Below are 12,276 nucleotides of genomic sequence, written 5' to 3' on the forward strand. Positions count from 1 at the left end.
CTGATAAGACATATGCATGGAGTCACTCTGCACATGCTCAGTTTAGTGCGTATCGCTAGAAGTTTTTTTTGTTTTCTTGGGAGTGTGCATGTGATGAGCACAGGGCCAAATCAGCACTGTCCAGACAGAGGTCAGGGGTTCTGCATCCATCTAGAGCAGAATGAAAACTCCTACTCCTACAGTGTCTGCTGGACACTGACAGAAGTCACAAGACTGCTCTAACCACTGATGAGAAAAGGTATTTAGCAGTTTATATTTACTAAAATAAGTGTACTTCCATGTTCTGTGGGAGACCAGATATAGTGAATGCAGGGTCCCGGGTTTAGGAACACTTTAATTGAACAAACTGAGGTTAGAAGCTGATTGGTTTCTATGTAGAAGTGAGCCTGATTTTGCACTCTCCAGCTTTAGTAAATAAACCACCAAGAGTCTAGTAAGAATACACAAGTCCCTGTTTAACCAAAATCTTTTTTTAACCCAGGATTTCAGCTTTAAAACTCTGTTTCTCAGGTGTTCAAAGCAAAACTGAGAGGAAATATTGAGACGCACGTCTGATACATCATTTTATGGTAAAAATTAAGATCAAAGTACTGCATTCATTACAAAGTAAAAATATATATTTTATTTGTAGCAACATGTTAAATACGGTTAAGAACACTCATGATTCTTTTGTTAAATTTGTTCCATGACATCAAATATAGTTGTGGTAACAGACACCAGAATTGTAGATTTGCTTTCAGTTAAGCTGGCCATAGACGGTTCAAATCTTGGCAGGTTCAGCAGGGACTAGCCGAGATTCTAACCATGTACAGTGAAGGAAATAAGTATTTGATCCATCGCTGATTTTGATCATTTGCCCACTCTCAAAGAAATGATCAGTCTAAAAATCGAATAGTAGGTGTATTGTAACACTGAAAGACAGAATAGCAACAAAAAATTCAAAAGAAATGCATGTCTAACAAATTATGCACCGATTTGCATGTTCATGAGGGAAATAAGTACTTGATCCCCTTCACAAAACATGACTTAGTACTTGGTGGCAAATCTCTTGTTGACAATCACAGAGGTCAGAAGTTTCCTGTAGTTAGGCCACCAGGTTTGCACACATCTCAGCAACGATTTTGGCCCACTCCTCTTGGCAGATCCTTTCCAAGTCATTAAGGTTTGGTGGCTGCCTTCTGGCAACTCAACTTTCAGCTCTCTCCACAGATTTTCAATCGGATTAAGCTCTGGAGACTGGCTAGGCCACTCCAGGAGCTTAATGTGCTTCTTCTTGAGCCACTCTTTGTTGCATTTGCCGTGTGTTTTGGGTTATTGTCATGATGGAACACCCATCCACAATGGTACAATACCCCGTCCATCGTCCCTTTGATGCGGAGCAGTTGTCCTGTCTCCTTAGCAGAAAAACACCCCCAAAGCAGAATGTTTCCACCACGTTTGACAGTTGGGATGGTGTTCTTGGGGTCATAGGCAGTATTCCTCCTCCTCCAAACACGGCGAATTGCGTTGATGCCAAAGAGCTCGATTTTGGTCTCATCTGACCACAACACTTTCAACCAGTCCTCCTCTGCATCATTCAGATGTTCAGTGGCAAACTTCAGATGGGCCTGGACATGTGCTTTCTTGAGCAGAGGGACCTTGCGGGCACTGCAGGATTTCAATCCTTGTCGGCGTAGTGTGTTACCAATTGATTTCTTGGTGACTGTGGTCCCAGCTGCCTGGAGATCATTAACAAGATCCTCACGTGTAATTCTGGGATGATTCCTCACTGTTCTCATGATCATTGACACTCCACGAGGTGAGATCTTGCATGGTGCACCAGACCTAGGGAGACTGACAGTTGTTTTGTGTTTCTTCCATTTGCGAATGATTGCACCAACTGTTGTCATCTTCTCACCAAGCTGCTTGGCGATAGTTTGGTAGCCCAGCCTTGTGTAGGTCTACAATCTTGTCCCTGACATCCTTGGACAGCTCTTTGGTCTTTACCATGGTGGAGAGTTTGGAATCAGATTGCTCCTGTGGACAGGTGTCTTTTATACAGATAACAAAATGAGATTAGCAGCACTCCCTTTAAGAGACTGCTTCTAATCTCAGCTTGTTACCTGTATGGAAGACACCTGGTAGCCAGAAATCCTGCTGAATGATAGGGGATCAAATACTTATTTGCCTCATGAACATGCAAATCAGTGCATAATTTGTTAGACATACATTTCTTTTGAATTTTGTTGCTATTCTCTCTCTCAGTGTTACAATACACCTACCATTTGATTTTTAGACTGATCATTTCTTTGTGAGTGGGCAAACATTCAACATCAGCAGGGGATCAAATACTTATTTCCTTCACTGTATGGGGCAGAGTGAATGTACCCAAGTTGATAGATCAACAACCAGCCTGCTGGATGTTAAATGCGATTATTGCTAGTGGCTGTTATAACCGCTAGCTGTATTCACTGTGTTCTCCCAGCCAGAAGAACACAATAGATCAGCGGAAGGGATTTTCCCGTCAACGCGGTCGGTGTTGATGGAGGAAATTGAGCAATGGCTGGCTTTAGGCCCCCAACTTACACAAGAGGTTTTGATCATGCTGAAATATAATTGATTAAAGTACATGAGGTTTCACACACACGGGAATATTTGTTGGGATTCCTGACTGATTGATCATGATTTTAAATTCCACATTTATGACATACTGAAAGGCATTTCTGACTTCTAAAGATCCTTGAAACCTGCATTGCCTCCATTGCCTACAGATGAATCAGTTGCCTGGCCCAAGAGCGCATTTCTACACTGCTGTGTACAGCAATCATCTAAAGTAGCACACTGATGAGGTCACTCCATGAAAGTTTTTTTCCACTATATAAAATATTCTTCCCTGTAAGCCAAGATGGACTGTCATCTATTTTATGGGTACCTTAAAGTGTTCCTAAACCCACAAAAGTAAAATCAGTCTGTATATGCAGTAAAGCATGCTTGTTATACTCACAGTGACCCCCTCTTATATCCGGATAAGACATATCGTGTGGAGTTACTCTGCACGTGCTCAGTTTGGTGTGTATTGCTAGAGAGGGTTTTTTTTTTCTTTGGGAGGGTGCATGTGATCAGCACAGGACCGATCAGCACTGTCCAGACAGAGGTCAGGGATTCTCCATCCTCAGAGTATTATGAAAACTCCTATAAACTTTAAACCAATGCTCTGATGAATACTGATAGAAGTCACAAGACTGCTCTAACTGCTGATGAGAAAAGGCCTTTAGCATTTTATATTTACTAAAATAATTGCACTTCCATGTTCTGTGTACAGTGGGAGATCAGATATAGTGAATGCAGATTTCTGGGTTTAGGAACACTTTAACGATATTGCAAGTGAATAGTTAGAGCTAGCATAACATTGTTAGGAACGTCACTCACTGGGAGAGATCATCATGCCATATATTACACATTCATGGTTGTGTTCTTTTAACATCAAGGAAAACGTGCTTACATATACTGAACATATATTCAGTTGCCCAAGTCTGTAGCAGTAGAGCAATGTCTCCAGAAAAGTCCCATTTTCATCTTCATATTGGAATGTCCTAAGCCATGTAAAGCAAGTTCCTCCTTTAGCTGAACTAGCTCCTCCCTCAGGGAGCCTAGAGTAAGCGGAGTGCCAACTTGTGTTAGTATTTCATGAGCTCTGAGAAGAAGCTCTCCTCGAACCAACAAACCTAAAACAGCACAATGTACCCGGGAACAACCAGTAGTTGCAAGCCATGGAATATGCAGGGAACCTGGAAACGGCAACAAGTGTTAGGAACAAACATTTTGTTAATCAAATTATCTTTTTTCTCTACCATTGTGTAATATATAGGGAAAATTTGGAATTTCAATATTAGTGGGTTTAGATGACAATTCTAACATTTAGGAGTACCAGAAAACCCTTAAACATTCTCAGGACAAGAATCAAACAGCCAGGATTAGTTTTTTTTCCAGCCAAATAATACTGTTTCTTTCAGGAAAAGCTAACCACTGGGGTAACTGCAATACTTTATGTCCACCTCGAAAACTTGCAAAGTGAGTGGTAAGGCCGCTTTCACACGACGGGTTCGATCAGGTCCGCCTGTCAGTTATTCAGGCAGAACTGATAGGAGAGTCCATTCAACCCTTGGACAGGGGTGTCCGTTTACACCAGCCTACTTCCGGGTCTGATCCGGTTTGCTAAAAGAAAAAAAAAAACAAAAAAAAACAGAAGGGTATCTGTCCTCTTGTTTAGGCGGATCGGAGGGTAGTCAGGTGTAAACAGCGGAATCTTTTTACACCCAGCCGCCTGTAAAGCAGAGGGGGCTCGGTCATTGTCCGCTCTGCAGAAACTGAGTGGACACGGATGTGTCATCCACCCGCTCTGCTCCGATCAGCAGGGGATCTGTGAGCAAATCCCCTGCTGATCAGGACAGAGTCTGCCCTGTGTGAAAGGGGCCTAATTGCAGACTTGCTCATATAAAAAGATACATAAAAACCAGGACTGTTCCTCAGCTTAACTAAACCAAACACTTCCAACTGTAGTCTTTGGTGTGTGGCCAGCTTTATCTTTAAACTTTTTATTATATAAAACTTACCCTGCTGATTTGTCCAACTGTGGTATTCTTTTAGCTGCTCTTTTACTATTGTGGTTGTGGACTGAACCCAATGCAGCAAAACCGAGCACAAGGAAACTGTGCGTGACATGACACTCATCAAGTCACAAAGCAATGGATATAGGAGGGAGGAAAGGAAATTGGGATCTGCAAACATATTGGGTTCATCCTCCTCATATAGAGCAACAGATCTGTAAAAACATGAGAAGCACATCACAGATATTTTTGCAAAGAAATTAAAGCTGGAACATAGTCAAGTAGGGTGGTGTAACCCTTCATAAGTTCCCAGCATATATTTTATACAAGACTTTCAACTCAGCAGTACTGCAGCTAGCAAACAAAATGAGTTTTAATGGCCAAGGATGTGGACAAAGAAGAGAACCTGATACTTTTTGCCACATGACAAAATACATGTTCAAGAAAAACAGCAATCATTTTTCACAATGTTAAATGAAAAGCATATTGCTAAACTTGATGCAGTATGTCATAACTGAGCTTAAAAACTGCCATTACTGGTAACATACTTAAAAGGAGATCTATGGTCACAGCATACACCTGCATCCTATAACATCAGCACTGTAATACTAATACAAACAATAGGTATATTTGGCAAACCAATATTAGCTTACTTGAAAAATCTCCTTTCATATTAGTGCAGCCTGTCTGCTGGTCGCTTCTTCCCACAACATTCTGGATCCCCTACATGCTTTGAAGCTTCTCCTATGCGGTTTACTTTCAATCTCTAAGGACTACATATCCATGGTACTTTGCTGCCTGCAAGCAGAGATTCTGCCTCCTGAAACTCCTCCTCTCAGCATCTCTGTAGTTCAGAAGGCAGGCTCTGTGAAATGTGTGACACAGCAGTGCCTATCAACAGGGCATATGGAATATGTGTCACAAAATTCAAAGTAGTAAATATGTGGGGACTAGGTAAATTTATAAACTTCAAGATCGTTCAGATTAACAGCAGTGCAAATGACCTGAATTTTAAATTTTGACCATAGATGCGCTTTACTGCCTGAAGCAAGTACTATACTAAGCCAATTACCTTTCATGAAGGAAGGATAGCACAGCCTGCAGATCACATGAAGGCAGCTGATGTATTAGAGCATTAAAGGTCGCCTCATAGCTCCAGAAAAAGTCCCTCAGAAGTTCCAGGAGACACACAATGGCCCAGTCACTGTGGAAAGACGTCTCAGGAGGCCGATTCAAGGTTGTCACAACAAACCTTGTAGTAAGTTCTCGAACACCTCTGTCCTCATCTTGTAGCAAATTCACTGCACATAACATGGTTCTAATGGAAAAATAAAGCCAAGAGTAAGGAATAAAGAAAACGAATAATACCCAAATATGAGAACATCTTACCTTACTGCCAGCTGTGCAAGCTCTAATGTACCACACTTGAGAGCTAGTCTGACCAGGTCAACTCCAGCCAACTGAAGTGCATCCGCTGCAGCTAGCCGCAATTTCTCACAGGAAATAGCTGGGTCTGCATAAGCTGTGAGGACAGAGAGCCAGCGGGTAACCAGGGAGAGGTCATCCAGAACTTGACTACAAATAGAAAAAAAAAACAAAACAAACAGTAATGCAGCTTAACTGGCAGTTATACTTCTGGCAGCAAAAAAAAAAAAAAGGAAGATAGTGGATAGTATACTAAAGTGGCCTGGGGTTCTGTGCTCAAGACCCAAAAGCTTCAACCTCTAAGTGACAAAATAATTATCAAAATATACTTAACATTTGACAAATCAGTGACTATGAATACGTTCTCTTTTGGTTCACGCTTTGCAATATACCTAGGACTCTTCTACACCATACAGCATTATATCTTAAAGCGCAGCTGCACCCAAAAGGAGAAGTTCCGCTTTAATGCTTGGTCCCCCGCTCCCTGTTAAAGATTGGAACCTTTGGGAAGCGGGTACCCAAATTTGACAGGTACCCGCTCCCACTTCCACTGCAATTGCCTGAGGCGACTGGAAACAGAAATCGTCCTTCCCCCTCCCTCCCCGTAGTCTTCTGGGACACGTGACAGGTCCCAGAAGACTACGGGACCATTCACAAAGTGCAGCACTTCTTGCACATGCGCAGTGGGCACACGGCTGTGAAACCGCAAGCTGTCACAGCCAGGTGCCCAGACTAAGGAATTCAGTGCCGAGGAGAGAAGACGGCCAGTGAAACCAGCCATGGTGAGGACACCGATGGACCAAAAGACAGGTAAGTGTCTGTATTTTAATAGTCAGCAGCTACAGTTTTTGTAGCTGCTGACTTTTGTTTTTTTTTTATTCAACTGGAACTCTGCTTTAACCTGTTGGTATGAAAGATAACTGTACTGTTTCTTGGTGCTGAGATGCAACTCAAGAAAAAAAAAAAAAAAAAGATACAAACCAGTTTATCAATCCTTAAATGTAGCAGATATATTAGTTTTCTTTTTTTAGGCCTTTTTTCTTTTATTTTCACCTGGTGATAAAACCAGTAAGTCTGTTATTTTTCAAGTTCTTTAACAGACCAAGCTGTCCAGACAAAGTAGCTGGTAGAGGGCTGAGACAAATCGTTTACCACTGAGGTACTTACAATGGTCAGATTTTATTCCTTTATGTAAAACCTCTTGCTGTAACTGCCTATAAAATGTTAGCTGGAGTTAAGCTTCGTTTTGTTAGTCAAGTCCATCTATATCTGCTAGTCCAAATCAAGCCATAGATGATGCAATTTTAAATTGCTTCAGCTGAATGAAAGCTTTTCTGCAAACTCCAAGAGGTCTTTCATATGTTTTGCACTGAGGAGAGCCTTCTGTCTAGCCACTTTGCCATAAAGCCCAGATCAGTGGAAGGGTGCAGTGATGGTTGTCCTTATGGAATTTTGTCCCATCTCCACACAGGATCTCTGGAGCTCAGTCAGGGTGACCATTGGGTTCTTGGTCACCCCTCTTACCAAGGCCCTTCTCCCCCAAATGCTCAGTTTGGCAGGGCAACCAGCTTTTTGAAGAGTCCTGGTTGTGCCAAACTTCTTCCATTTGAGAATTATGGAGGCCACTGTGCTCCTGGCAACCTTTAGAGCAGCAGAATTTTTTTTGTAGCCTTTCAATAACTATTTCTGAGCTCTGCAGGCAGTTCCTTTGACCTTATGGCTTTTGTTCTCAACAGTATACATGGTCAGCTGTGAAGTTTTTTTTTTTATAGAGAAACGTGTGCCAAATCATGTCCAATCAATTTAATTTACTACAGGTGGACTACAATCAAGGTGTAAAAACATCTCCACAACAAACAAGAGAAAAGGGAGGCACCTGAGCTAAATTTCAAGTGTTGTTGCAAAGGATCTGATTACTTATGTCAATGTGATGTTTCATTTTTTCCTTTTGCATAAATTTGCATTTACAGCACCTTGAAAAATTATTCATACCCCTTGAAATTTTTCAGATTTTTCATGTTACAACCAAATGTTTTTTATTGGGATTTTATGTGATAGACCAACACAAAGTGGCACATAATTGTGAAGTGCAAGGAAAATGATAAAATGGTTTTCAAAACATTTTGCAAATCAATATTTAAAAAGTGTGGTGTGCATTTGTATTCAGCCCACTTGAGTCAATACTTTGTAGAACCACCTTTCGCTGCAATTACAGCTGCAAGTCTTTTTGGGTATGACTACCAGTTTTTCACACCTAGAGTGTGACATTTTTGCTCATTCTTCTTTGCAAAATAGCTCAAGCTCTGTCAGATTGGCTAGAGAGCATCTGCGAACAGGAATTTTCAAGTCTTGCCACAGATTCTCAATTGGATTTAGGTCTGGACTTTGACTGGGCCATTCTAACACATGAATATGCTTTGATCTAAACCATTCCATTGTAGCTCTGGCTGTATGTTTAGGGTCATTGTCCTGCTGGAAGGTGAACCTCCACCCCAGTCTCAAGTCTTTTGCAGACTAACAGGTTTTCTTCTAAGATTACCCTGTATTTGGCTCCATCCATCTTTTATTATACAGGATTTATATAGTGCCAACAGTTTGCTCAGCGCTTTACAATATAGTGGGAGACAATACAGCAACAGTACAGTTCAATACAAGAGGGTTAGGAGGCCCCTGCTCCTTGGAGCTTACAATCTAAGAGATTGTATCTAATCTTCCCATCAACTCTGACCAGCTTCCCTGTCCCTGCTAAAGAAAAGCATCCCCACATGATGCTGCCACCACCATGTGGGGATGGTGAGTTCAGGGTGATGTGCAGTGTTATTTTTCTGCCACACAGAGTTTTGCATTTAGGCCTAAAAGGTAAATTTTGGTCTCATCTGACCAGAGCACCTTCTCCCATGTTTGCTGTGTCCCCCACATGGCTTCTCACAAACTGCAAACAGGACTTTCTTTCATCAATGGCTTTCTTCCTGCCACTCTTCCATAAAAGCCAGATTTGTGAAGTGCACGACTAATAGTTGTCCTGTGGACAGATTCTCTCACCTGAGCTGTGGATCTCTGCAGCTCCTACAGAGTACCATGGGCCTCTTGGCTGCTTCTCTGATTAATGCTCTCCTTGCCCGGCCTGTCAGTTTAGGTAGACGGACATTTCTTAGGTTTGCAGTTTTGCCATACTCTTTTCATTTTCGGATGATGGAGTGAACAGTGCTCTGTGAGATGTTTAAAGCTTGGGATATTTTTTTTTTTTATAACCTAAGTCTGCTTTAAAGTTCTCCACAACATTATCCCTGACCTGTTTGGTGTGTTCCTTGGTCTTCATGATGCTGTTGGTTTACTAATGTTCTCTAACAAACCTCTGTGGGCTTCACAGAACTGCTATATTTATACTGTGATTAAATTACACCCAGGTGGACTCGATTTACTAATTAGGTGAGAACTGAAGGCAATTGGTTCCATTAAATTTTAGTTAGGGGTATCAGAGTAAAGGAGGCTGAATACAAATGCACGCCACACTTTTCAGATATTTGTAAAAAATTTTGAAAACCATTTATCATTTTCCATCCACTTCACAGTGGTGTTCTATCACATAAAATCCCAATAAAATACAATTACATTTTTGGTTGTAACATGACAAAATGTGGAAAATTTCAAGGGGTATGAATACTTTTTCAAGGCACTGTATTGTCATTCTAGAGCGCGGAGTGTAGATTGAGGAAAAATGAATTTAAACAACTGTAGTATCAGATTGCAACATAACAAAACTGAAAAAAGTTAATTTTGTTTTGGTTTCTGTTTTGGTTCTGTCAGTTTGTTGCCTCGTGTTTTTGTGTGGTGTGTGTGTATTTTACCTAATCTTTTTTACTTAATACTTAAATCAGGATTGTTTTTCTTCCCCATTGGGCTGGTTTCTGTTTTCTCCCCGATGCATTCCAGCTTGGTACGTACAATGATGGTGGAGAGACTCTCAACTGATATTTATCCACTTATTGCGTCACTGAAGCAGCCTGGCTTATACATCAGTTCAGGTTGCCTCAAGTTGAGGCACACCAGTATTCTTTGTTGAAAACATCTATGTTTTCTCATACGATGATTTTATAGAAGGATATGGGAGAGTGGTCTGTTTTTCCCTCTCTGGCGCCAATATCGTGAGATGCACATGTGACCACTCTTGTCCTCCCGATTTGCTCACACCATTGAATGTTGGATCATGCAATCCTACTTTAAACGCCATGAAAAACGGAGACTGTATTATTATTGATGACTTTACATATGATTTCCTATTAACTTTAAATACATTCATTTAATGATCCCTTTGGTTTTCATATCCCCTGAAGATCTTAAATTGAAATGAACAAAATGCTTTGGAGCTTTTTGGGAACATTGTATTGCTGTAACCCTAAGGGATTATATATTTTTGGAACAGTTATCAGAGCCATTAGTATGATTTTAAGCTGTAACGTATTTTTTAATAATAATTTTGTACAATAAAGTATATCAAAAAACTTTTGCATGAATATATGAATATATATATGAATAAAAAAAAACTGGAAGCTGATTGGTTTCTATGAAGAGCTGCACCACATGTTGCACTCTCCAGCTTTACTAAATCAACCCCATTTTGTCAAAACCAAAGTGGACCTCTGAAAGTTAAGCACCCTACCAAACATTTGCAGGACCATCTGCTGTACATTTAACATCAGTTGCTGGTCTGATTGCTACCCGAAAAGCAGGCTGTTCAGGTATTCCATAATGGATATATCACAGGTCCTCAACAACCCAGAATCAAAACCAACGCTTTGGTTAACAATCCATGAACAGGCTTAAAAGCAATACCACAAACTAGTATTGGTAATTCTCCACTGGGTATCGCAGAAACCGATGGTGACACCGGAAAATCCAAATGTGTAGGTTGGCATCCTTGATATCTGCTGATGCCATGAAGTCCCCCCAAAGAAATCACCAAAACAAGCCCGTTGTCGGCTAACATCACACAGCCGCTTCAGGCTCTGCAGAGATCCAAACAATAATGTTTGGATCTGCAGAGATGCCTGCCCCACAGCTGGCTCAGCCTTTCAGCACGCAGCTAAAACCCTGAGCAAGCCGCTCAGCTTGGAGCTTCAGTGAGCACTCGAGGGGCCAGAGCAGAAGGCCAGTTCTTAGACTTGGAGGTGGCATCCACTTAGGGAAGTATGACCGCTTTTTTTTTTTTTTTTTAACTAGTTGCCGACCGCAGATAGCCGAATGACGGCTGCACTGCGGCCGGCCAGTTCTGGGTGGACGTCATATGACGTCCTCCCAGAACGCGCTCTCCTGTGCGCCCCAGGGGGCGCGCACCCGGCTATCTCCGTGATCGCTGTGTCCTACGGACACAGCTGATCACGTGATGTGGTAAAAGGCCAATCACAGCGGCCTTTTACCACGTGATCAGCGGTGTCCAATGACACGCTGATCACAGGGAAATGCAAGTGCCGGTTCTTGGCTGCACTTTCCTCACGCTGTCAGATCGTGAGGAAAGTACTGCCGAGAACTGGCAGTTGTCAGAGCGAGGATCGGCACCGATCATCAGGGCACTGATGATCAGTGCCCTGATGATCGGTGCCCAGCAGTGCCACCCGCAAGTTCCGCCCACCTGTTCCGAGCAGTGCGCCCACTAGCTCCGCCCACCTGTGCCCAGCAGATCACCCACCTGCGCCCAGCAGTGCACCCACCTGTGCCACTCTGCAGTGTCACACACCTGTGCCCAGAAGTGCCACCCACCTGTGCCCACCCACCTGTGCCCACCAGTGCCACCCACCTGTGCCCACCAGTGCCACCCACCAGTGCAGCCCAGCAGTGCTGCCAGTCAGTGCCCAGCGGTTGTGCCAGCCAGTGCCGCCAGTCAGTGCCCAGCAGTGATGCCAGTCAGTGCCGTCTATCAGTACCCATCATCAGTGTCACCTATCGGTGCCGCCTATCAGTGCTGCATATTAGTGCCGCCTATCCGTGACACCTCATTAGTGCTGCCTATCAGTGCCCATCAGTGCTGCCTCATCAACGCACATCAGTGAAGGAGAAAAATTACCTGTTTGAAAAATTTTATAATAGAAACAAAGAAACTTTTTTTTTTTTTCAAATTTTTTGCACTTTTTTTATTTATAGCGCAAAAAGTAAAGTGGCGATTAAATACCACCAAAAGAAAGCTCTATTTGTGAGAAAAAAATGATCAAAATTTCATATGGGTACAATGTTGCATGACCGCGCAATTGTTAATCAAAGTGCAGTAGCG

General features: G+C 42.3%; 1 protein-coding gene across 2 annotated transcripts in view; it reads right to left on the reverse strand.

Annotated features, from left to right (window-relative positions):
* Positions 1–2,279: 2,279 nt before the first annotated feature.
* The window catches only part of LOC149445890 (tRNA (32-2'-O)-methyltransferase regulator THADA-like), a 58,641-nt gene continuing 48,644 nt past the window's right edge, over positions 2,280–12,276 (reverse strand). The window contains exons 28-31 of one of the 2 annotated variants that reach the window (XM_089653181.1): positions 5,976–6,161; positions 5,659–5,904; positions 4,593–4,801; positions 2,280–3,767 (exon numbers count right to left, since the gene is read on the reverse strand). In XM_089653181.1, coding sequence (XP_089509307.1) covers positions 3,499–3,767; positions 4,593–4,801; positions 5,659–5,904; positions 5,976–6,161 — 910 coding nt within the window. In that variant the 3' untranslated portion in view covers positions 2,280–3,498. Of the gene's footprint in view, positions 3,768–4,592; positions 4,802–5,658; positions 5,905–5,975; positions 6,162–12,276 lie in introns of those variants that run through there. The other variant, XM_089653182.1, reaches the window with a different exon arrangement.

Source organism: Staurois parvus, unplaced genomic scaffold (genome assembly GCF_062004578.1).
Source record: "Staurois parvus isolate SC_StPar_1 unplaced genomic scaffold, SC_StPar_1.0 ptg000704l, whole genome shotgun sequence".
Taxonomy (NCBI): Eukaryota; Metazoa; Chordata; class Amphibia; order Anura; family Ranidae; genus Staurois; species Staurois parvus.